The sequence below is a fragment of the Anser anser genome (assembly GCF_964211835.1).
Source record: "Anser anser genome assembly, chromosome: 1".
NCBI lineage: Eukaryota > Metazoa > Chordata > Aves > Anseriformes > Anatidae > Anser > Anser anser.
In genome coordinates, this window is record NC_139720.1 from 185586478 (window position 1) to 185614305 (window position 27828).

At 37.1% G+C, this 27828-nt stretch overlaps 1 protein-coding gene and 1 long non-coding RNA gene across 3 annotated transcripts in view; one reads left to right on the forward strand and one right to left on the reverse strand.

Moving 5' to 3' along the window:
- The window catches only part of FREM2 (FRAS1 related extracellular matrix 2), a 129352-nt gene that overhangs the window by 38625 nt on the left and 62899 nt on the right, over window positions 1–27828 (reverse strand). The window contains exons 3-6 of the mRNA XM_083796399.1: window positions 16960–17106; window positions 13909–14139; window positions 13605–13730; window positions 12944–13195 (exon numbers count right to left, since the gene is read on the reverse strand). Of these exons, the coding sequence (XP_083652525.1) occupies window positions 12944–13195; window positions 13605–13730; window positions 13909–14139; window positions 16960–17106 (756 nt within the window). The remainder of the gene's footprint in view (window positions 1–12943; window positions 13196–13604; window positions 13731–13908; window positions 14140–16959; window positions 17107–27828) is intronic.
- On the forward strand, window positions 7–16094 carry LOC310880508. 2 transcript variants are annotated; one of them, XR_014571731.1, is made up of 3 exons: window positions 7–11530; window positions 14527–14670; window positions 15273–16094. It is a non-coding gene; the product is annotated as an uncharacterized lncRNA (long non-coding RNA). The 2 variants fall into 2 exon arrangements; XR_014571732.1 differs by having other exon boundaries at window positions 7–6334.

Here is a 27828-nt window from a genome sequence, read left to right on the forward strand (position 1 = left end):
CTGGTGAAAAAATAATAATATCTATCAGTGTTCCTTTACCATATCTTGAAGGTAACAAAGGGGCATAACATTACAGAATGGAGAGACCTTCACTCTTTTCAGTAGTTAAAAAAAAAAAAAAAGCCTTTGTTTTAAGTTTTAGACTTTTTCTTATGTACTTTTAGCTTAATTTAAAGTATTGGTTTGCCCATTTTGGGGTGGCAATTGTTATATCAGCACTGTGCTCTTTTTCTTGCCTCCTACACTTTCAATTTTGTGTGGCAGAAGGTAGGAATTTGTGTGCAAAAACAAATGCATTATCTCATTAAACTTACTTGATCTGGGTCCTGTGCACAAGCCAGAAAATTCCTTGCATTTTTCACTTTGGTGCAAACAGACAAAGGTGAATATAGATAATGAAAGCTTAACTAGAATGTTCTCTCAGATTCCTGATTTTAAAACCAGACTAAAACATGATATATAACTGGAGCTGCTTTTGGAAATGTTTTCCAGCTAACCAAAGGGGCAATGCTTAATTTTAGTTCCCCCACATCTAACATTTAAAACAAAATCAATCTTATTCCATGTAGACTGGAATGTGAATAGTCTTTTATCTTAATATTTAAGTTCCAGAGTTTATAAAGAAAGAAGAGCAAAAAGCAAAGGAGATTAAGCTTTATCCCACTTAACAGACATGTTTTTTTATCTTCATTTTTCCTCCCTTCTTCAACTTTTCCACCCACAGCAATTTTACAAAGTAAACAGGTTTGAAAACATAGACCAACTGCATCCTGGATGTCGCTCCCCTTTGCTAGACTCTCCATTTCTGTTTCAAACATATAGAAGTAATGGCACACACAGCCAGTGCCTCAGCTTTTCTGTTGCACAGCAGAAACCATACCCACCTTCCCCAATGTTTGGTATGTAGTTTGAAGACCTACACAAATTCTCCTATCTCATCATAATTTTGTTATCCTGCTTAGTGGGAATTTGTTACAAATATAAGGTTACAACACCACAAATTTGCTTGAAAACACCATACAGCATATGGCCAACTAGATTTGAGTTGACAGAGGTCATAGCAACTTAACCAGTGCTCTATCAGTGGCACTATGACACACATTTCCCCTTCATAAAGGATAGAAAAACGGGATAAATTCAAAGGAAATGACAGGAAAAGTTTATGGATCTACAGAGCTATGCTGAGCATACAGAAAAGGTACAGGTTACCCAAAGGAGGAGATACAAAAACTTATTAATGGTAAGGGAAAATTTGGCCCATCACCTCCTTGACTCAGTCAAATTTCCCTATTATAAGCATGTTGCAAAACCTGTGACTTCTACTACAGCAGAACAAACACTTTGGAACTGAGGAACCTACTTCTGCCTACAACTGAGCTCAATAAAATGAAATATTGTGAACACATTTTGTCATGAAAGTTTTGGAGAGGCCTATCAGATAATCAGAGAGAAAAAATACCTAAGTTTTTCTGAAGTGCTTAAGGACAATCTGACTGACTACACAGCATACGACAACAATTTATTCTGTGATAGACTGCTTATTTCTTTTTATACAAAACTGAATAATGTAGGATAGGATTTTAATTAAAACTAACCAGAAATAATACAAAGCAGTTACTAAATTGTTAGTAAGCCAGAGCTTCATCTGAGAAGGCAACAGTTCCTAAGTATTTTGTAATTGCAAATGAGAATTAAACTAGAAATTTTGAAGAACATATTTTTTTCTTCTGATTGCAAGATTTTTCCTGTATTTCACAACCAACAAAATAAATTATTAGAAACCAACCAAACAAATAAAACCCTTAATAGTCCACATTAGTGAAAACAAATGCAGCTGCTTCTCTACTTATCTGGGAAAACTAAAACCATGGGTTGCAACAAATTGATGGAATTAAATGTATTTACTGAACGATAGTGCAGATTCATCGACTTGTTTGAGCATTATCAAGGTCATCAACCTTTGCAGGATGAAAGACAAACTTGACAAATGTCTAGTTTTGGCAAATGAAAAGGCTTTCATTTCCACTTCAGACTTTTTATTCAGGATGATATATATTCAACAGTGTGTGTGTTTGTAGGCACAGACACACACACATTCATCTTACATTATTTGCCTATAGAGATTGAGTTGTCAGTGATTGCATTTATATTTGGGACTGTGAAGCTCTCATCTGAAACCTTTTGAATATTCAGGTGAATGGAATACACTCTCTGGATCTTCCCCTCTAACTGTTATTAACTTTGACAAGAGTTCTACTTACAGGGATATTTCAGACATACACTGACCTTCTGTAATTCTCAAGATGGACAAAGACTCATCCAACCTCTAGAGGTTTAAAAATACAGAATACCTACTAAGATCAAACAGTTATGAATATGCTAACAGTTGGAAAAGATACTTAAAAGATCATCACATCTAATACACGTCATATCTTACACAGATATTTTTAAAGATTAGCACATTCGAGTCTAATAATCCTCTTCTTTCTATAATGATGTCCTGGTAATTCCAGAATTGATCTAGACTCAGCCCCACCTCATTCTAAGCACCTAAGTGAGAGGTACTCACATTCACAGCCTTCTTGCTCTCAGTTTTCAAGGACAAAGACAGGCAATTCCAGAAGGTTTGCCAGCATAATAAGCACACAGGAGGAGAGGTGGAATGGAACACCCACCACAGTGAGTACAACCTGAGATCTAGAAGCATTACCTTCTACTCACTGATTATTCAGGAAGCCTATGTGACCTAACTCAAACCAGATGGAAGATGTAAAAGAAAATGTTTTTGGTTTATTTTAATGTTATCTTAATGATTTTTTTTTTTTTTACTGCTGCTGAAAAAGAATCCTTGTGCACTGTTTATTCATGTAGTCACAGACAAACATAAAAATGCCTAAATCCTAAATTAGCTAGCCTCATATTCCAGTGTGTTTTTCACACTTTTTGAGGCATGTATCTTCAATGAAAGACACATTCTGTATGGTTACTCATCCTAGGAAACAAATCCTTACAAATGTTTTGAAAGCTCATTTCCTGTAAGCTGTGTTAGTAGCTCCCCAGGGGAAGTAGCAAAGCCAGGCTACTAACAGGGAAAGCATTGTATTTCGCAGGTCATGGCTGGAAAACACAGCTCTTTGACTGGGGCTCACTTACAGCAGATCTTTAATCTGGTAATCACTCTGGAGAGAGACCACTGCAAATTTAATGGTTCCTCTTTTGGAAATAAGAGGAGTTTCTTAAAGAGTTTTTTTGTTCAGACCCACAGATTTCAATGGCGTGAAGTTACAATAATCGGAGGAGAAAGGTTAGAAGCTTTAGTCCTAGGTTTCTTGCACAGAAATGAAATCTTTGTCTTGCTTTTGTACTTAGACAGTCAGGAGCGTATATCAACTACAGCACTAGGCAGTAATCAAACAGGAAAACAAACACACTTCTCACGCTGTTAGAAATAGGTCTATCAGAAAATCAATGAGATAGCATGAAAATGTTTATTTCCAAGGGGGCTTTTGTTTTTAAAATGATATCTTTACAAACTACTTTAGATCAACATGGTAGAAGAGTATAGTGTTTGCAAGATATGCAAAGTGCCACAATCCATTTGGGTTGCCAGTGCAAATAATGTGGAAGACAGGGTAGGTAGGAAAAAACATAGAAGAGGACAGTCTTTTGTGCTGACACCAGCATAAGCCTCAATACTGAAGTGATTTTCAGTGATTAGTATTTTCAGTGAGACATACAAGTATTCCCAGGACAGAAATAACAGAAAAACAAAACAAACAAACAAAAAAAAACCACCAAAAACATGACCCGCCACTCTGCCACATAGATATTGAAGTTAGGAGAAGCAGTTGTTAAAGCTGAACATATGTGTGATCTTTTCCAGTGGTGTTTAACTTCTCTCTAAAAACTTTTTCCTTCTTGGTTTCCATGCCCAGTACAAACAAGGCAACAATGTGAACATTTTGAGTTGCCAGAGCTATTAGAAATCTATAGTTGTAATACTGAAGCTCCAAAACAATGCTTTGTAAGTTAACCAGCTTGTTCTGGTGCAGTCTAGACATGCTAGTGAGTTCAAAGGAATGAGCCCTGTTTGCTGACACAGATAATTAGCTTAGACCTAACAACAGACAAACAGGGCCACATTTCCTCTGGACTTGATCTGGTTCAACCCAGATAATCCACATGCCGCTAGACAATGCTTACTGGCATTTCAGTATCACAGTTAGCATTAATTGATGGCGCTGGGGTTAGTCTGTATTTAGCATGGGAGACTCCACCCTTCAGAATGTGAAGTAGGTGAGCTGCAGATAGATTAGTTAAGAACAAGAGTTCCATTAGCCAGAAGAGACATCCATTTACTGTTTAATAGAAGCAAAGATTAACCTCTGTAGTCTCTCCCATATATTCATGTTAATGGCAGCAAAAGAAAAGCTTAGAAGAACTGTTCAATTTAAATAGTTTATATTATTATGAAAGAGGACTTCAACATTTGAAACTTGGTAGCACCACTCTACAGCTATTTACACATACTTGAAGCTATGCAATCAACTGAGTTTGCATTTAGCACAATGAATTTAATTTGCCAAGTCATTTATTTTTGTGGAATGCTGTAGAAGCAGGGGTCAAGATTACAGTCAAAGCTCAATTCTAGATCAGGTACCTACTGTGCAAATGCCAATAGCTTTTTATTTGATGTGGTCAAAACAGATTACTTTTCAAACTCAGATGTTGTAATCTTAAGAGCTTTCATCCTCTTAGCACTGTTGTCATAACTATTGTAATCAAAAAGTAAATTAATCTGAGAATCAAAATTACCAGTCACAGACAAATTGCCACAAACATTATCTCAAGGAAATAATGTCTGCATTTCCATTTATCTCAACAGACCATTTCTGCCCAGCATCTTAGAATATTTTTTTAAAGGATACTGAAAACATTATAATATCTAAAATGAAAAACTTTAATGAAGGCAAGCTTTACCAGATCCAGTTCTATTTTCCAAGAAAAACACATAGAATTTTTTAATCCACAAAGATAATGCCATACATTGACTGTACTGTTTCATTCATGAATTACTCTCATTTTATACAACTTAATCCAGTAATTCCAGAAAAGTCTGTATCAAGATCAATATCTGCTATGAACAACATTATATATGATTCATTTTTAATTAATTTATGATATATGCTACTTCATTGTAGCAAACATGAACTTTCTGCATCCAGGTTTCAGTTTCTCTACATACAGTACCATCACAAGACTGCCTTACTGCCTTAGGAGGCCTGGAATCCACATCTAATCCCCCTGCCACATGAATGAGCTAAAAACAAGTGTGAACATAGAAGCACAGTGGAGGAAGTAGACTACAGCTCTGGCTGCAGGACTGAGGGCTGCATAAAGGTGTCTATAGCGATACACCATCTCTGGTCATGTACTCTACTTTTCTTGGCAGTCCCACACCTGCTGCAAGGACATACTGCAGTATACTTTGAAGCTGGAAGAACTGAGCTAATTCTGATTTTCCTTGATGTCAAGTTGCAATTGTAATGGTTCAATAACAATTAGATGAGCTAGAGTATACATGAATTGGGGACAATAAGTACATCTGAGACTGTTAAGACATGCCACAGCTCAACTCTTTCAACATGTGCACCTTTAACCTGAAGATGAAAATTTCAATAATTATTTAACTACTGTGTACAAGATAGTAATGAACAGTCTTAAGTTGTCTCTCAGCTATAACTGGCATTCCAGGAGAAAAGCTTACCATTGCAAGTGACCTTCTCTTGGAAGCAATTCATCTACCTTGGTTGGTTTGCTGAGAAACACTTACCCTTCCAAAATACTGAATTCGTGTGTATGTGAAAAATGTAATAGTAGTAGAAGTATTGTTACGCTCATTGCATACATCACCTAAAGGCCTTAATATCAGGACTTCGGGGTCACACCCAAAAATGATTGTATTGACTGCAGCAAACATCTGACTTTTACACAAATTTTTTTTACTATTAGACCTCCTACAGAGCACGAAACCAGTTCAGATTCTTCTGCATGTTTTATTTTCAGAAAGAGAGATTATTTTTGTATAAGAGGTCCGGGAAATGGTATCACTAACAAATTCTCAGCAAACTGATGCAACAGAGACAGGCAGATAAATGGGAAGCCTTGGCAGTAGTATTTAAATATGCCACACACAAGGTACCTCACAGCTAGGCCAAGCGAGAAGGAGCTCAGAGTCTGTGATTCTTATGCAAGATAACAAATAAGGACTCCTACAAATAGAAATGGAAGGAGAAGCCAAGCAGCATTTTAGAAATCAACTGAGAAAGATACGGTATGTAGCTATTTCTAAATATGTTTTTCCTATTTTAATCAAGTAATTAATTTACTTCTGGGTCTTGCAGAAAAAGCAAGCTGTAAAAAAGGTTTGAGTGTAACAAGTATGTTTACAAAAACAGAGGTCTTACAAGAAGAATATTTTGAATTTTGTTCTTCCAAGGCATGTTCCCACACCTACACTCATATCAAGAAACATAACCACAAAATTGCAATAGCTCATTCTACAAATGCTTTCTTTGTAATATCTTGTAACATCATCCACCTAAATCATGATCATGATTTTAAAGCTCAAAACCATAACAATGACAATTATGTTTTCTCCCTAGCTGAGATTTCAACTAGTTAGCAAGTAGTAGTAGTCTAGCTTTTGAATGATATACCTGCATTTTATTGCTTAGTAATGAAAGCTGATAAGAGGATGGCAAGGAAACTGTGGCCATTCAATAGCAAAGACAGAATTTCTGGCCTCTTAAAAGTAATTGCATGCTGAATATGGGTGAGGTCCTACACAATGAAAACAATTAACCTTTGCGAAAAAGAATGTATCAATATCCTAAACACCAAAATAAAGCCAAATTATGCATTTTCTGAGACAAATTTTTAACCAAATGAATTACAAACATGAATCCTATTGAAGTAGCAAATGTGTATGGTTTCATTGAAGAACAAATGAAGAAGGGAGGTATTATTATTAGAATTACTTTTATTACAAATGGTGCACAGAAGAGGAATAGCATAACCAAGAAATGTAAAAGGCACTGTTTACCACATGGCTGTTGTTATTTGACTATCACTTCAGGCACAGCTTGTACCACATTTTAAAAAGAAAGTTATAATTCTCTCCATTCTTGTGGATAGCTATTACATTTGTTCTTCTGCCTATATATACACACAGATTTTTCTGGATTGGAGACAGTTTCACCATATTAGAAGACAGCCTAATAAAGACTGTCCCAATTGCACCTTTATCATTCAGTCACAATCCTAGCTTGCTTAACTGGCAGAAACAATTCCTTCCAGGCTTTTCTGCCCAAATACAATGAAAACACAGCTGGCCCAATGAGATCTGAGAAGAAAAATATAACAGAGACCTTCCATGCTCTGTGTATCGGAGCTAACACTAAGGATGGGACTCAGCAGAGAAGACATAACAGAAATGAATATAAAACAACAGCCAGAGCTGTAATGACAAAAAATGGACCCTGCTGTTAAAAGTTCTTAAATTCTCTCCTTTGGACTTCTGACCCTGTATGTATGGGAGAGAGGAGAAAAGAGTGGCCTGATGGACGGTACTCTGAGATAATTTGAGTTAATCCCTTGAGAATTTACACATCCAAAAGGAGAACTGGTTACTGTGTTACTCAGCATCCTTTGGGTCTTCAAAGACTAATGAGTAAAATGGCAAAGTCTCAATACAAGGAACGTCAGAGAAAGCAAGATGATCTGAAGAAACCTTAGGAAAACTGAATTCATCAAGATATCCTACACAATTTGATTACCCAAATCTTAAACACACTAAGCACTTACCAGGACACTAAATTAACTCCTTGCAATTGCAAGCAACTAAGAAAAAATGCTTAATTTAGAATGATTTTCTAGGCATTCAATATATTTTCAGTCTATAATAAATAAAAGATCTGCAATATGAAGACCAAAGCCATAAAAATAAAACATGCTACACGAAGACAGAATGAGATTTTCAAAGTACTCCTGAGTGAACTGTTATAACACAACAATCCATTAGCCTCCCTGGAAAACAACAGCATGTGTAAGAACATCAGCTCATTTAACTCATTCTAGATTTAACATAAAGTATAATTTTCTACAGTTCATACAATTTTTAACTTTCTGCTTATTAACTATTTTATGTGCTTTCAGTACACAACTTAAAAGCTGTCCTCTATTTCAACACTCTCCTAGGAAAAAATACTGTAATTCACATAAAATTGTAGTAACACATATATAATCTAGTCATTTAAGAACCTACAGCAGCGAAGGCTTAAATATATGCTTCTCTAGCAGCTGAGTCCTCTGTCCTAAAGGAACCATCTGAAATAGATCACAGAATCATTTGGTTTGGAAGGGACCTTAAAGATTACCCAATTCCAACCCCTCTGCCATGGGCAGGGACACCTCCCACCAGACCAGGTTGCCCAAAGCCCCATCCAGCCTGGCTTTGAACACCTCCAGGGATGGGGCATCCACAGCTTCTCTGGGAAACCTCTGTCAATGCCTCAGCATCTTCAGAGTAAAGACTCTCTTCCCTGTATCTAGTCCAAATCTACCCTCTTTTAGTTTAAAGCTGTTACGGCTTGTCCTATCACTACACTCCCTGACAAAGAGTCCCTCCCTATCTCTCCTGTAGGCCCCTTTAGGTACTGGAAGGCCGCTGTAAGGTCTCCCCAGAGCCTTCTCTTCTCCAGGCTGAACAACCACAACTCCCTCAGCCTCCCTTCATAGGAGAGGTGCTCCAGTCCTCTGACCATCTTTGGGGCTGTGACATCTGAAGATACGACAAAGTACTGTCTGGAGGTCATGCTTTATCCTCCTTACCTATCAAAGGAACCTAAATCTTAAGGTTAGACTATATACATAGTTGTTAAGCAGCTAAGTGAAGATGATATTAATTCAACATCTGTAGTTCATATATGTATAATGCATGACTGTGTGCCTGCATACACAGATATAATAAACTGTCAGCATCAGATGATGTTAGAAAAATATCAATGTGCCTCGTTCCCTCTTTAAAATGTCCTACTCTAAGATATGAAACTAATTTATTTCTGTGATAGAGAGCAAACAGACTAAAATTTTAAGGCTGTCACTGTAAAATAAACATTTTTTACTCTGTTGAACTGGTAATAGTAAAAAACTAGAAGTAGACAAAACTGGGAGTATAACATGTCATAAATAGGCTGTCTTCCACTCTTCCCCTCGATTAGTTGCCAATTTGGCCATTTTCCACAGATTGAGGAAAGAGGAGAGGTCACATAGAGATTTCACCTAATGAGAGGACAAAAGAAATTGAAAGCTGCTCAGAAGTTCCAGAAGCATCAGACCCAGGGGCACCGTAAAAATAGAAAAGGAAGTAGTCAAAAATGTCTGTACAGAGCACAAATAATAACTAATTTGTAATTTTAGTCATCTCTGGAAACAGGTGAAGGATACTTGGCCAAATCATGAGTCCAGTCCATAAAATAAGATTAGGCATGCTCTGCCAATAGTGTTTGGGTTGTAATTAAATTGGACAAATAGACTGGAAGATATTGACTGTGAAGATCAACCAGCCACTTGTTCAATTTAAGGTTTAAGGCATACCTATGGTCAATGAGAAAAAGACACACTTGAATGCTTGCCTTGAAGACCAGTGGAAGTAAGGAGATTCTAGATAACCTTGTGAGATAAGGATGTCCCTCAGAAAAAAAAATGTTAATAATAGAATATTGAATTATCATCAGCTGGAAATTTGGCTCAGTGCACACTGAAAATCAGCTTACACTGTTTGCCTACCAGGACACTTAATACAAAACATAGATTTATAATGTAGCATTGCACTGCTGACTTTTTGCCTCTTTTCAGGCTACTGACGGTAAATATCAACGTGACCTCTACTGTCTGGCAAGTTGGACAAGTACTAGTGGCTATCAATTTCCATAACGTGGTGTATAGCACCGATCTCCACAACGTGGTGTAAGGATTTCCAGTGTTCATTTATCTGTAGGGGGAGTGACAGCAAGAAAGAAATCCCCAGAAGACTAAAGAATTTATCTGTTCTGTTTGACCTCTAACACTGGCCTTCTGCATTGTCATGACTGGGTCATATCATCATCCAGTCTTCTCAGCTATAAAATGTTCCCACATAGTGCTATCCTCTATCACATGGATGATATAAATGATCACTTCAGCCGAGTAGGTATAAAGAAAATGGAAAGCAAATCTCTATCATAAATCTGAGTCCCTTGCCTTCCCAGCCTTGATGTAGAAATGTCAAGAAGAAATATGAATGGCTGCTTGCCCATCTAATGTGAATGAAGTGGAACAAATGTATTTAATGTACTTCCTGCTGTGAACAGCATGAGGCTTCAACAATTCCACTAAGGAAAGAAGACTGTTTCTCAGCCCGGCAATAAGACTGTGTGCTCTCATGGCAACACTAAATACAGTAGCATGGAATTAAAATCACTTGGGAAGACAGCCACTGATAAAAAACTTGAAACAAACAAAATAATTGCAAGTATTCTCCTCTTAGCTGTAAACTTTGAGTTCTGCATTCATTACACCTTTTCTGGTTTCAAAATGTGATTACAAACCAAAAGTTTAAAATTAGTACACAATCAAAAAAAAAAAAAAAAAAAGAGAAAGTAAGAAAAAGTCCAAATCAGCAACCCAGAAATCAAACATTTGACTAGGAGACAGAAGAACTTTTGATGACAAGCCTTTCTGCAGGTACTAAGGCATTTTGCATCAGAGTAGTTGCACACCATACAGCAACACTCTCAGTGTTGCTGTCTGTTTAAGAGATTTCATTTCAATAGTGGATTTTTTTTAAAATCAGAATTATTTTATGAATCACAAATAATGGTGTATCACTGTTGTTTAATGGTATTTCATAGTAGAAGCTGTTTTAAGACAAAAGTAGGAAAAAAAACCTGCTTTCATACCCATCAGCATTTATGACATTGTTACAAATAGAAAATTAGATTTCTAAAGGTAGGTTTATATCTACTGTCAGAAATTCTTGTACTCAGATGCACCATGTACCCGAGGTGATTGATCTCAAAAGCTGATATACTTCTCCCAGGATGAGATGGTTCCTGGGAGTACAGCTCTCTTTTCATTAACCATAGAAGGAACCTAACATAACCTGCTTGCATGAGATGTCTCAATGGATAGATAGATAACTAACATCAAATGAGCTTACTAACCCCCCCCCCCCGCCCAGAAGTGGATGATTTACATAGGTCTTTCCCCTCAGTTTTTTCTTTCAGTGCTTCGTAATCTCTGACTCCAACAGATCTATGTTTTTATTTTTAGTGCGTAACCTGTAGCAACACATGTAACTTTGAGTCTATTTCCATGCACAACTTACTTTGTTGTGTACTCCATTGACTTAATCTTTTGACATTTTTACCTGGACCTAGACAAGCTTGAGAAGTGGGCCACGTGAACATAATGAGGTTCAAGTCTAAGTGTAAGTATTTGAAGAAATCACAACTTAATAATATGCTGTCACATTTGTCCAAAGAAACTTTGTTAATTAGAAAATTAATTTAAACAAACAAACAATAATATATCAGCAGATGTGAAGTAAAAAGACTAATGTGGACTACAGAATTTATTAGTTATAATGTTATAATAATAACATTACTATAGCTTATAGACATACTATACGTGCTATAGCTTTTGTTCACCTCTATCTTACACTTTTTCTAAATTAAGTTTGCATTTGGTACGTGATCTGTTACTTTACATGAACTGTTACTTCAAACTGTTGTATTCATTAATGTTATCTGATTACTCAAATAGGCTACAGAGAAAACAAAGTCACCTCTGTTATAACAGAGGATTACATGTGAGAAGTTTCAGGTAGACTGAGTATGATGCAATTAGATGGGTGTCAACTTCCTGCCTTTAAGAGCTACCTTTTATATCCTTAACAAGGGAGAAATCACTGTGCTGATAATAACAGTCTCATTTGGCACCACACTTTCCAGAGAGTACTGTACGACATAATTTCTCACATCAGTCTTTAGGAAATATGACAGCTTAACAATAGATGATTTATGGCCTCAAAGAGAGGACTAAAACAGATCCTTGGTTTTCCTTTCACAGAAATTACAGTTGAGATGTCACCATCTGACCTCCATGCATAAATAAGGGCAACTGTCACAGGAAACATTTTTGCTACCACTCCTAGAGCTGCCACGCCAGTGCTGGAGACACTGAAGGACAGGCTTAAGGCTGTAATAATATTTATGCATGCTTTCCGAAGAAGTTGATGAATCAGTAGTGTGCTGATTCTATTCTTCCTTAGCCACAGAACTCTAATTCATGATGAGAAATGTCTCTTCCAAAGCAACACTACTGTCTTTTGATTATTTTTTTTAAAGACATAGGAAGTATACGTGGATACTTCTAGGCAGAATATCAATGCAGCATCAAATACAAAGGAATATAACCTGCCTCTTATCAGCTGCTACGTGGTTTCTGGTTCAGCACTTCTAATCTGGCCCTTTAGAGCATAACAATCAATGGGCCTGATGGCTTTGTAGACACAACCTCAAAATCACACGTATAAGGGTGCCCATGCCACATGATATTTTGTGTTACACCTGTTACTGTGGTAGAATGGAAAGGCACATCTCCTCACTCCCAGTTTGCTCATGTGACTTTTTTCAAATCATAAAAATTCAATACTAAATAATACAAAAACAAACTAGCTCTCTAATACTATTTTCACATATCTTGATGGAAGCAGCATGTGTTTTAACCACCAGGAGTGAGTACAAAAATCCAAATTCTACATGACGGTTTGAGTGTGAATCTACTTTTAGGTCCTGTCCTGGAATACGAATAAATATCACTTTACTACATTATGTCTTACCATCATCCTTGTCAGGTACAATTGTAATTCGAGTGCTTGCAAATTCTGTACCAATTCTTCCACCCATCGGCATGCTCAGCAGAACATCAAAGGTCTCAGCCTCTTCATACAAGGAATCATCTATGATGACTACCCGACACATTTTTTCTCGTTCATCTTTGTCAAAACGTAGAACACTGTTGTGATCCTCAGGTCTCGATATGTAGTCGGAGTATGAAAGTACAGAGGTTGGAGCAGTGCCAGATGCTGTTCCTGTGGCATAAAAGGAAAACGGTCACTACACAAACCCTGGCTATTATAATCAGCTGAGCAATATTATTTTATACCCATTTTTTCAAGCAAGTAAGGGCATGGACAACCACTGCAGTGCTTTTAATTCTCACCACTTTCAAATATTAGAAGTCACATATAAAAATCTTGCAAAAAGATAAAAAAACAGATCTCTTTAACCTCATAATAACAGGCAGGTATTTGGAACATGATCACTTTTTGTCTATATTTAATAAGACTGTAAGACAGATTGCAAAGATGAATACATTTCCAATTGAGACTGAAGATGAAGTCATTAACATAATTTCATTATGCAATATATGGACCAATTCTTTTTGCTTTTCTGTCTCTTTTCCACTTTCACTTCTTTTTCTATTGTAGATTCTGTTACCTTGTTGGGTGTAACAGATAACCATCAGTTCCTGGCTCACGTCTCCACTTCTTCTGACTGGAATAAATAACTCACCAACATCTTCTTCAATAGTATACGTGGACTGAGGAATAAAAACAGTTGATTCTGCAAAGGACAAACACATTTATTTATGTAGATTTATGGCCTCAGAAAGTCACCTGTGAAATAGCTAGAAGCATTTTAGCGTAAGCTTTGCAATCCACTGCTACTCATGGCATTTCCCCTCCAGTTAATCTTTTGGCGTATGAACATATTGCCAATCCAGTTCTGGAACAGTTCTTACCATCTCCTGGATCAATAATCTCCACTGTGGATACATCTGGAAATTCCAGAACTGCCATGACAGGCTCAGAAAGAACAATTTGAAAAGACTCAGACTGTTCATGTTCACCGTCACTCAAAATCCGTACTCGCCATGTAGCTAAGGTTTGGCCAGGATTAAACTGCACCTGCTTCTGTGCTTTTCCTCTGAAGTCTTTATCTTTCTTGGCAGTACCATCTCTGGTGCTAATACCTGCCAAAATCAAAGATTCAGGTCATTAAAAACACCACTTGTATTTTTCTCTCACTACATCATCTTAAAACAAAAAGAAAAAAAAAAGCTTATTTTTTCACAACAATTCTTTTTGTTGCTGAATCAATTTTATATTGGTGTCACACATAGCGGAGAAAGCCTCAATTAATATTATGAAGACAGGGTTAGCCAATCCAAAACTAACTCCTAGAAAAGCTAAATTCTCTAAGCAGATTATCAAGTTTCCATTTTTCAGTAATTCACCTATGCATGACCAAAAATACCAACAGATTTTGTTTCTGCCTTTACCGTTTTGGGTTCTCTTCTGTTCCATATTATCTAAATAACATGTTACCTGAAACCCATGATAATATTTATTTCTCTTAGAAAAAATAAAACACACCTGGGAAGTCCAGCCTTCAAGGGGAAAGCTAAGGAAAACACAAAGACACAAAGAGGTAAACCATAGGGAACACAGATGATAGAAGATGTAAAATTTGAGCCATTGTGGTCATGGTCATTTCCACTACAGTAAGCACTTTTCCTTTTTTTTTTTTTTTTAATGATTATCCATTGTAATTAATTTATAATTATCCTGTGTAATTATAATATTTATGAATTTTCAGTGTTTGCATAATGATGATCATTAAACTCAAACTTTTCAACTCAAGTCAAGTTGAAAATGCAAAGCCACGGGATAAAATCCAGTACAGCTCCTCCCACCTAGACCTTACAGCCTCAGGATCCAGGCTGCTCTGAAATGGCTTTTTGTTGGTGTTTCCCTCCCAGTTTAAGGCTGTCTGACAGCCTTTTGTGTTCTTTCTGCTTAGTAATTCCATTTTGCGGGATTAAGGTAGTCAACCAGAGGCAAGTTATTTCAACCGTCTTGTCAGATCTTTTGCTCTGAGTCAGTTCAGTTCAGAAACTGAATTTGAATCCATAGGTAGAAAATTATGTAAACTCTTTAAAAGGCAGAAGTCAAACCAGTATCTGTTAATCGGTAACAGTAGTTAATTTAAACCACACATCCTTAACTTTGTGTTTCATTCATCTCTCTTATTCTTTTACTTTCTCTTAAAGAAATATCTATCAAATGTGATAATGCAATCTTTTTTCACCTTTTCACTCCCCAGACACTGCAAACAGCTTTCAACACCTCCTGTATCAGCCTGAACTGACTGCCAACATTGACTGAAGAAAATGAGCCTACTGCTTTTAGCTGCTAACCAGACCGGCTCACAATGCCCTGAAAATGATGTATGTTTATTGCTGCCTTTCTGGTTGCTACAGCCGTACTTTCTCATTACAGGGAAAATAAAATCTGGATGGGAACTGTAGTCTATGAAAAAAATACAACAACAGTATCAACCTTAGATATCTGATCATAAAATAATCCTTGATTGTACACGTGATGAGTAAATATTGCCATTCATTAAAACTTACCACTTTACTCATGGATTAGTTAAAATCTGTACTAGTCTTCTAATTAACCTGTGTGCTACAGGTTAATTGCTGTTTATAGATGATGTACATATATGTATACACATAAATACATACACAAGTGTATGAAAGGTGGCATGGAAGGATGTTCAGTCCTTTTAGAATACCTCTTGGCAAGAAGCAGACATCAACATCTCAGCCTTTTTATGTTAGTTTGTGGGAAAATACTGGCCTTGTCATCTATTTATAGGAGACCCTTTAGGCTGTGAAGCTAACGAGATTTCTGAAGACACAAAAGTACTTTGGAAATTAGGATTATAGATGTATTTGCTTCTTTAAAAATATGCTTTAAAATCTTTATCATTCCAGTATTTTTAATATTGGGCTTGGACAATAAAAATGACAATATTCAGTAGTGTCAAATGCATTCCTTTAAGAGATCTATTTCATGAAGAATTCCTGAATTTATCTTACAAAAAAAAAAAAAAAGGGAGTAAAGATTCCACACTGAGAAACCTGTCCAATTTAAGTTCTGTGATATTTCTTATGCGTTTTCTCATAAACTACTTTTAATTGTAAATATTTTAATTTTCTTCCGATTAATTAAAAGCATTCCACAGGCTGCTGACTTTCTTCAGCGCTTGCTGTTTTACACGGCATGGAGGTAAATCAGCTAGAGGAACTCTGACTTAAATTTTTATATAGGACAATCACTTCTTTGTTCTGATATAATTTCATGCTAATTTGGGATATATACAACATTGCCAGCATTTCAAAATACTGCACATTGAGAAGGCGTATAGCAAGACTACATTTCACTCTTTTCTGTTTTAAGGATGTCCTCCTGAGTAACAGACCCTTGTGTATCTTCCAAATTGGGTCCACAAACATTTCATTACCTGAAGTCACAAACTTGTTCTGCTAGCGAATAAATAGTTTGTTACAAACACAGACTAAAGCATGAGATGTGAAGATATGATTGTACCATAAAAACACTTATATTTCTAAACACTTCTAAGTGTATACATGAATAAAAGAATAACTTGTTGCACTATTCTTATTTCATTATATTTTATGATTTTAATTTTACATTTTTATATTTATAATCAACTAAATACTTAAAATATAAATTACTAAAATACTTTCAAAAATTCAGTCCAAACAGCAAAATTATTTCCAGGGAAGAAGCATTCTGGAGAACTAATTAGAATAACGTGCTGTGGTGAACTTCAGTTTCATATTGATTAACCAGTCTTGCTTACATGATCCTCTTCTGATATTGAAGCCAACAGAAATTTTCATGTTTCAAATCAAAGAAGGAAGGACCAGGTCTTGGATTTTTAATTCGTAAGTAATTGACAAGACTAAAATTGAACTTACTTATAAAAGAGGTTTCTCCCAGGTAACCTCTCCGTTTAAGAACAACATCAAGATATTTGGAATCTTCATTTACCAAATAATACGCCTTTTCTAAGGAGATCCATGCCCAGTTTAGACGAAAATGTTGATTCCTCAGCTTATTGCCTCCTACAAAATAAAAAATAAATTTATTCATTTTCATATTCATTAAAGAGTACTTTGTCTGTTGAGGTTAATGTAACCTGTATCCTGGGTAAAATATGTATCTTAGCTGGACATTAGAATTCCAGCATAGGTTTAAAACAAAGAAATAACAAGTAAAGAACTCAATCATGATACATTTGGTGCATGCAGAATACATTTACCTTAGATGCATACAACCTAGTCCCATTCATTCCAAAGTATGCTATTTTTTATTTTTATTTTTCCCAAGGGAAAATAAAAAGAATTCATTAAATTGTATTTGGAATCCCTTTTTCAGAAATTACAAAAACTGTGGATGACACAAGCTTCTGCAGAACTGTATTTGCATTTCCAAATGACAGACTCAAAGGACATCAGATGGAACTTCCTTGATATGATAAGACTGCCAGAAGCACTGAAAGGTCCTTATTATCCTGAGACCCTGGAAATGGCACCTACCATCTGCCTGCCTTTACCCACACAGCCTGCTTTCCAAATTCAATACTTTGTTCACTAAATCTAACAATTTTCGGTCTTCCTGGTTTAGGATGTATGGCTCAGAACTGTACGATTTAGGAAGAGCTTTACATGTCACTAAGAAATGGTTTCAATAAAATTAAGTATCCCTGATACACGCCACAGTTTATACTTCTGCTGATGCTCTCCTCAGCTTACAAGCTTGGAATTGTTTTGGTTAACCACAGTTACGATTGCCTGTGTCACCTAAGGAGATTTAGGGAGACACAAATGCTCACTGGCATTCTTTTAAACTATTTATACTGGGATTCTTTTAAACTATTTTGTAATGACCTACCTTAGCAGTACTATGAGTACCCCAAACTGTGTAAGCTGTTGAAATCGATTTGAGAGTTAAGCTTTCAAAAGACCAAAAGATGTCCTCACCAGCTGTCACTCAGGCACAGCAGCAGTACCACACTCCGGGAAAGAAAGCAGACCCCAGAGATCCCTTCCAAGGTCTCTAACATAGCAATCGCACAACAGCTTCCCTGAGACCTTGCTGAACATGGATTGAGTGTCTGAGTTTCTGTGCACTCAGACAATGAGAAGTGAAAGCCCTGAATGGTAAGTAGTACGTTCAGCTAGGGGACCTAAATGGCTAATGCAGACCAAGTCAGCATCTCTGGGTGGCACCTGTTGATGTCCATGGCGTCATCTTTAAGCTAAAGATCATACTTTTCTTACAATAATATAAAGAACCTTCTCAGTCCTCCTCTAACAAAAATGCCCAAATCAGCAAAAGTAGGCTCTATTTTTCAAGCCAAAGCAATACCGGAATACAAGAAGCATCACTCAAAGTTTTAGAGGGGATGATTTGGAAGGCATTTAACTCCAGCTGCAAAACACTAAGCACCAGCCTGCAATGTGAGCATGTCTCAGCCTAATTTCTCATTTCCAGCAGAAATTAAGCTGATGTGTCTACAATTAATAGGATTTGCACAGCTGTGAACCCAATAGGAAGTGGTCATTGGCAGACTACACGGGGCTTATTTTAGTCTAAAAAAACAATCCAGAAGCAACAACTGTAAACAGATGGTACAACCCAGCTAAAAATGCTGCATTTCTTTTCATCTGGAAAGATAAGAGCTGAAAAGAACTAGCAGCTATTTCACTGTCTGTAAACTAAGCATTTGTGCAACAGACTGAATATATCAAATTAGATTAACACATTTCTGATAAAATACAGCGTAGCTTTACTTTGTCATGTACAGTTTACCTCCATCTGTTCCCTAATTTTCCACAGCAAAAAGGCATTTCTTGTCAGTGCAGGGATTCTGGGTGTCACAGATTAAAAAGCAGGACAAATCAAGTTCCGTATATCATCCTATAGGGTATGTTTGCTATTACTCAGGGGAATCATGTCAACTTCCACTGCAAGACTAAAACAACCTGTTGAGCTCAGCAAAGACAGATGCTCACTCAGCAACTATCTTCTGGGAATGCTGGCTGGTGCGAGAGGCTGTAGTCTGATCTCCTTCCCACAAGGTGCTGCTACAGAACAAGATTAGCTCAGGTAACATCGGTCTCAAGTGTTCAAAGAAATCCCTTTAGAATTAAACACTTCTGTGCAAAAGCCAGGGAATAAAATAACTTCCTCTGAACAGCAGAGACACATATCTATGCATTTCAGTTCACTCATGGCTTAACAACTGGAGGAAGAGCCAGAGGCTGGTTTTCCCATTCCAGTTTCTTCCAGTCTGTTCCCTTGAACAAATAGGCAACCCTTCATTTGCTTCCACTCTACTTCAAATATATGTCTCCATATTTCTTTATTGACCTGCCTGCTAGAAAACAAACCACAACACAACATGACACAACACAACACAGCTAACCATGTAATCTCTCTAACATAAAAACAATGGTACTACGTAAATGAAAGGAGGGAAATGGTCATGAAAGTGACTCCTTGCCCTTCCAGTCTTTTCATCTCAGCTGTTACAAAGGGAAGGCCACAAATGCACATACCAAAAACTGCAATAAGTATACAAGAGCTGTAATAAGCATCATTATAAATCCAGTAACTACAGTGTTAGCTAAACTCAGCTAATATCTTCCCATTAGTTTCTTGGGACAAATTGAAGAGAATATGTTTTGTGAGAAAAACTGTCTAAGTGTGCCACCTTTGAACACTCTGACCAATTTAAATATAATTTGACAGAGGTATAAAAATTTCTAGGATATAAAAGAAACAAAACAGTACCTATAGGCATCATTGCTGAGAAAAAAACACTGCTGCATGAGCTCATTTCTTATTAGCAATGCAAGCGTCACACTGTATAAACTCCCCAGCTGAAAGAAAAGCTTCTACCAGGAGACAGAAAGCAATAGGAAATCTGGCATCACTTGTTCTACTGCCCACTGATAATGGTTCAAATATCTTGTGGGAACAGGCACACACAATCTACAATGCACAGGTCTCTTACATTTCATCTTTAGTGTCTTAAATAGGTCAAACTTAAATCTAATCTATATTCGCACATAATTAGTGAACATATCAAGTTTATTATACAAGAGAAAAAGTCCCTGCTGCTAAGAAGGTACAGTCATGTGGAGAAATTCCAACAGCCAGCTACCAAACCAGTTCATTCCTGTCATCAATGCTATGGAAAATGCTGAAATACAGTGAGCTAAGAACCTAAAGAGAGCATGAAACTTAGGAAGCAGAAAGCACAAGAAAGGCAACATAAAAGATTTAAGTTTCTCTCAGATTTAATACTGTCTTTTTTCCATCTATTTCTTGCTTTCAGTATTTTTTTTCTATTTTTCTTGGAGTAAAAACCAAACCAAACCAACCAACCAAAAAAACAAACAAAAAACACCATTATTTCTAGGGCCTCCACTTCTACAGGCCTACTTCTGCCTCTGAAATATCTACTGTTTGCCTTTTCAAATGTGCAGTACAAAGTGTCAGGTTTAGAGATTTACAGAAAGAATACAGATTTTTTTTAATTTTTTTTTTTTTAAATTTTCCCTTCTTCAACTTGTGCTTTTTGAGTTTAGAAGTCTTTCCTCTAAATTAAGGGCCTTTCTACAACATGGTAGCAAGCACCAGCCAAACAGATGACCTGTAAAGAATACTAAGAGTATATAGCTTTCAGAAATTATAAGGTATCAGATTGCATATGCTGTCTTTATTTGGTTCCCTATTAAATTAAATCTGCCTTACTTTTAACCATAATATTTCTATAGGCAAATGAATTTTGCATTTCTCACTAGCACTTTTCTTTGGCTTAATCAAACTCTTAGCTGCTAGGCAAATAATTAAGGTACTACGCATCAGTGACAGCTTTGGTTTTGTTCCTCTTCCAGGTATGTGCTTGTACTACAAATACATCAGAAATTTGGAGAGGAAAGCCATTACCAGCGCACTTTTTAAACTAAACAAAAGAAAGGAGGGCCGAGTTACAATGAGGTAAATTGAGAGTAACTTTGCTTTGTATCAGTGAGATGTGTTGGCAGAATGTTGCTATAGTGATGCATGAAAGCTGGTTTCTTGAATTTTGCCAAAGATCAGAGTGCAGCAGTGCTAAAAGAGAAGATGCGAATGTGCAGATAGATAGGACATGGTGCAGGGAGGCATTCATGGGAACGGAGCTGGCAGGAGTTGAGACACAATCAAAGCTTTGTAAGGAGGTAAAGCTAAGTATCTAGAGCAAGGCAGGCCACACAGTGACTTCATGACTGACTGAGGCTGATGAGGAACACCTTCCTCTGAAAAGCTGTGCCTGAATATGACACGTCAAAGAAGGATGCAACCCAGAACAGGTCTTCATAGGAGTCTTGTCAGAAAATTGGTCAGCTCTCAGAAACAGTGGTACATTATTTTTGCAAAGGTCATCAAACTATAAATTTATGGAAAGATCTGGGATCTTCAGTTCCTGTTACTGACCACGAATAAAAGAGGAGGGGGAAGAGAGCTTGGTCAGCACAATTGGTTAAAGGGAAAAAAATATTAAAATGAATATTCACATTTAAGCATTTATCTTTCTAGCTGTTCCGTTCAGATATCTTTAAAAAGATATAAAACCTCTATGAGAAATACAAATTAGATTGTCAGAATCTTCTATCATGATGCAGAGAGCTCAGAGAATCACTTCCAGTTCTCTCTGCAGACCACTGGGCTCCATGAAGACAGTATAAAAAAAAAAAACAAAAAAAACCTGCATTAAATCTTGTCTCTTGAGCACTGGTGGCCTGAAGGGGCATTCCATAAAGAAGGCCTGATTGTGGCTTTGCTCTCCCTAGGAGCTACCCCAGAGCCATAATTCAGCAACAAAAGCATACAGCTACACCACAGGTTTCGCTTATTGACACAAATAGAAATTGATGTATCTTGATATAGATACTGGCTTCCCTGCATTGTAGCCATGGTGTAATCAGGCATAGATGAATCAACTAAAGAGTGCCTGACCCGTGTAAGTGTAGCCACACAGACTCACTGTGTCCACAAGATATGAGTCTGAACAAACACAGCTGACTTGTACTTGTAGAGCTTTATGGTACAACATATCTACTCTCTTTGGTCATTAGGGGAGGTTGTTTATTGGAAAAAAAACCTTCTATAAATTCTTCCAGGGCACAAAACATGAATCAATCACAAGAAAGACAGGGGAAGAAAAAGACAAAATGAAGAAAATCAGTCAGAATACATAAAAAAGGCAATAAATTATAAAACAGTCGTCATTATCTTCACGATCTGACTAGTAAAGCAAGCACCATGAAAGGAGTGTACCTTTAAAATTTTTAACTCTTGGTCTTTCCTCGTTTCCCTTCTTATCTGTCTTCCTGAACAGACCGCAATAGGAGGTTAATAAAGGAGAACCAGACCAGCAGTGAAACATTAACAGCCTGCCTATAGTTCAGGAATCATTGTATGGCATAACTAGAACAACAGCAAGGCATTTTAACAAAACACGTTTCCTCCCTCTCCGTCCAGCTCTCTCCAGTTCCTGCTACTGTTTGGTGATTTGTTTGCATGCCTGCAAGAGCTGCAGTCTTTCTTCCTTGGTTCAAAACATTTGACCCTGCTGGGTGTCCCATTCAGACAGGGTTACTGAAGTTGGCACTATGCTATCCCTTCTCTGTCCTATGGATCTCCTCATTGCAGCAGGTACAAAAAAAAACATCAGAAAAAGGAAAGCCACTCCTGAACTCGAGTTCAACCTTCAGGGAAAACAAAGCCACAGAGGCAGAAGAAAGAAAACATAATCTTCCATCTTTAGACATCTGTTCCATTTTTTTATCCTCTGATAAAAAACCTTTCTTCTGTGCCAAGAGCGAGCCTCTTTCTTCTGTGCCCAGTTAACTTATTTAATATATACCAGGATAAAGTTACTTTACCAGTTTTATTAGAAGGAAAATCTGATGTGAAACACAGAAATCTTTGTCCCCAACATCATGATTCCCTGTTTATCCATGAAGCTCCCTGTCTCCAACCTTAGCACTTCCCAAGTTTTTTGATCCCCACACTATTTGCTATGCATGATTCGTAGTTTGTATAAATGTTTTTTTTTTTTTTTTCCCCCTCCAGACTACAGAAGGAACATATAATTTTAGGTTCTTAGGTGATTCTACTCCTGACTAATATAGTTAGAAAAAATACTGAGAAGATATGAACGCTCAGATCAAGACACGTTGTTTCAACAACTCTGATTTGCCACACTGAGTTATAGTTCCAGTACATTACAGCTCCAGGTTAAAAAAGCAAAGGTCTCAAGTACACCTTTTGTCTGCCAGGCTTCAAAAAGAACACTTAAAAAATAGTTAATAAATGTTCTTTGTTCAATCTATCAGGGCAGCACATCATATGCTGTTCTCTCTGCTACGAAGGATCATCAGAAATAGCATATCCTGTAAAACTGCCTTGATTTCATATAGAAAAAAATATTTGCAGAAGTGAAACATGTAAGTAAGCCCAGCACTTAAAATACATCCTTAGAATGTTTTGAAATTACTTCAACAATGTATAAACTAATCTAATAATTTTATCCAATTACAAACCCATTGAAATGCTCCACCTTTATAGGTCTTTCTCAAATGTAATACAACTGACTCCAATCACTAAAAAAACCCGCTGAACTCTGCACCCTTCTGCACTCTCTCTGCCACAGTAACTGAATATATTTGCAGAACAACCAAAACCAACCCCCAAAACTAGCCCCGAGTGATTAGGGACTAAAACAATGCTTTCTCTGACTTCCCATGAGAAAACACACACTTCCCAGCAGTATGGACTTGGCTTGCCTGGAGTGTAATTGCTGGTATCCAATGAGCTGCAGACAGTTTCCGTCTTTCAGTAGCTTCTGTAACTCTTTTTTTGCTTCTGTTTTATGTCTACCCCCAAGTAACGAGTTGGAATGGCTGCACTTGTCACGGCTCAGACTAAGCAAATGATTGAAGTCACGTTTCAGAAAAAAATATTTGAAGAATACTGTACAGTGGCTTTGTTAAAAAAAGAGAAGGGAAGGCCAGAGAAGAGACCTGAATGTGAAAGCTAGCTAGAGCATATTAAATTTTGACTCTAGTAAAATTCAACTAAGCGTAACTAAGGACGTCTCTAAGCACAGTCTGAGATTCATGCTGGGTTAATTTAAGGAATTCCCAGTTCAAGGCTATGCACAGTTCTTCTGAGGCAGATTAACCAGATTCTGATTAAGAGATTAACCAGATTTTCTTTTAGAGAAACTGTAGAAGCAAACATGTACTGGGTTCAGCCACTGCATTTCATAGCTTTAAATTAATTTCAGTTTAAATCAGGTCTATATAAATTAGTTCACTAAAAGCCAGGAAACCTTCAACTCTATTGGCTATACTGAGAGGGTGTGAGATTTTGAAGAAGGAAAAAACAAAGCAGATAAAGAGAAGCCCAGTTTGATTCATCCAAGATAGATGCTGGAATACCACGTGTGGATGAAAGGCTTTAAGGATATTAGGTGGTTAGCTTTGTAACTGAATTCCAGGGGATTCAAAAGATCCACTTTCTGGTTTGGGATTTTGTGCTGTAAATAGGAGACTAGCTCTGCAAGATGCTGACTGCTTCCCATTTCTATGGTTCCAATTGTGTAAATTCATGAATTCAGTGCACTACCAAAATGCTTCTATTTGAAATGCTTAAGCACATAACTATATGCACTGATGAATCTTTGTCCTCAATGGAAGTGACAAGTAGCACCTTTTACCCTAAAAAGTTCAAGCTACCCTAAAAGTTCTTCAAAAGACTGAACAAAGTACAACTGGAGAAAAAATTATTCAAATTATTCCTCTTCTCCCTCAAAATACAAATCGATCAAAGTTTTTTTATTTTTCACAAAAAGATGGCCTTTCATTAATCTCTTTACTGAAAATATTGGTAGAGAAGGAATGTTGAATTTTTTATTTTTTATTTTTTTTTCTACAGTCTGCCTTAAGTCGTTAAGGTATATAGCTCAATCCACCCACAGGCTGGGTGGATTTAGAGCAGCTCTGAGGAGAAGGACTTGAGGGGTACTGGTTGATGAGAAGCTCAACATGTGCTGGCAATGTGCACTTGCAGCCCAGAATGCCAACTGTATCCTGGCTGAATTCAAAGAAGCAAGGCCAGCAGGTCAAGGGAGGTGATTCTCCCCCTCTGCTCTCATCAGACCCCAGCTGGAGTCCTGCATTCAGCCCTTGGGGCCCCCAGCACAAGAAGGACTTGGACCTTAGCAAGTCCAGAGGAGGGCCATGAGGATGATCAGAGGGCTGGAAGCCATCTCATAGACTTCTCCAATGAAGATAGGCTGAGAGATACGGGGTTATTCAACCTGGAGAAGAGAAGGTTCCAGGGAGACCTTACAGTGGCCTTCCAGTAACCAAAGGGGGCTTACAGGAAAGCTGGAGATGGTCTCTTTATTAGGGAGTGTAGTAATAGGACAAGGAGTAACGGTTTTAAACTAACAAAGGGTAGATTTAGATTAGACATTAGGACGAAGTTCTTTACTCTGAGGGTGATGAGGCACTGGCACAGACTGCCAGGGAAGCTGTGGATGCCCCATCCTGGAAGTGTTCAAGGCAAGTTGCATGAGGCTTTGGGTGGCCAGGTCTAGAGGAAGGTGTCCATGCACATTGCAGGGGGGTTGAAACTAGATGATCTTTAAGGTCCCTTCCAACCCAAACCATTCTATGATTCTATAAAATATCTGAAAACATTTTCACAGGATACAAACATTTCTTATCGTTCTACTCAAAGTCTTAGCAACTCATGAGTTTTTTATTGCTGGAGGATAGATACAGAATAGGATTCACAGAATCACTTTAGCTAATACTTTCTCCCGAAAGTCACAATCTAGAATTTGATTTATCTCATTTTAAAGTAGACATTTAAAATATATCACATGCAGACTAGATTTTACTCTAACAGAGCATTGAGTATTCACAAAAGAATGTATATGTAATACTTGATCTATGTATATATGTGCAATAAAATATTACATAACTTTAAGATATAGCAGCATTCACAGTGCAGCCAGACAGGTTACTAGGATGACAAAGGCCAAAAGATCTGATCTAAATCCCATTGATAAAATGGAAAGATCATCATACACTTCTTACATAAAGATTGCTTTGGCAGTTGAAGTACCAGAAGTATCAGTTCCACATAAAGTATATTTACTAATTAATACAAGCCTGTTCTCAACACAAATCAGAATTCCCAATTTTTTCATTCTAGAAACACTTTCTGTCATTGAATGTCAACACGAGTGAGGCATTCATCACCGAATCTTCTCAACACAACTCGTAATCAGGCCCTAACCTCTCAGCCTGCATGCAAAAATCCCCACAGCCAGCATTGAAACAAACAAACAAAAAAACAAAACAAAGCAAAGCAAACAAAAATACATAGGGTATCTAAAAAAGGTGAACGTGAGCATGTTATGGGATTAAGGTACACTACAAAAATAACATGAAGCTATGCTGTGTGCACCTGATCTTGGCCAATATTTGACATCAAGCAGTTCCTGACAGGCTGGTGTTTGGAAGGAAGACCTCTAAAAAACACCAGGTGTTGCAGGCTCATGCCAAAACTCATATTATACTGTACTTATCACACAGCAGAAAGTGAGGCAGAAGAAAAAACTTATTTTGCCCTGTCAGCATTTCTAGGGTGATGAACAGGGAAAAAAAAAAAAAAAAAGAAAGAGAATTGCATCCTCAGGAACAGCAGGTACATCTGATGCAATCAGCTGGATTATGATCTGGCAAGATCTGACCCACTCCCCACTCCACTGAAAATAGAGAGTATTCAACCAATCAGCCCAGCTGGCTAACTTTCAGATGCCTAAAGTCTGATGATGTGATTTTCATAGGTGAATGAAGAAGAGTTCTAAGAAAGGTCAGGATACAAGTACTCCTGAACCATACAGTAAACTTGAAAATTCAAACACTTTGAAAGTCTTCTTTGGAATATTTAAAAATAACAACCCCCAAAAATCTATTTGGTATAGAAGAATTATTCTCTTACTAAACAACTATTCCTGTGTTGTCATTAAACTAATTAGCATTTTGTATAGTCATAAACAAAATCACATCAGGAAAAGAATTTAAACTTCCTTGTGACTAGTAACAGAAAAAATACAAACATACCACTGAAGTTGTCATGTCTATCATTAAACAATGCCCACATTACCTAAAGCAGAATATCTTTTTTTTTTTTCCTAAGGATCCCCACCCTGCACCTCCCTCTGAAGGAAAAAAAACACACCACCTGGATTAGTAAAGTTTCATGCGTGCATGGCCTGCAGCAATAAGTAAATTTATTAGATTTCTGGCAACACATTCTTAAAATAAACCTAATACTCTTCAGGTCTCTGCTCACTAATTCCTTTTGTGGCGCCAGACAACTTCTCCCAAAAAGCAGACTCCAGCTGAACTGAAGCAAGGTTCACTTCATTGTATCACATTATAATGGGTTTAGCTCCACTTGCTTATCTAATGTCCCATATAGGACTTCATGTTTGTACCTTTAAAGCAGTGCCACACACACATTAGCTCATAGGAAAACTATTGTCATTAGAAGTCTAATCAGAGCAAGCATTAAATTCAAGAGTCACAGGGTATCCTCAGCCTCAGACTTGAAACTAATTAATAATATCAGCAAAGTGCCCTGTGAAAAATATACTTAAGAAAAAAAAATAGATAATAACACTATTTTAAGAATTTCCCGTATTTATG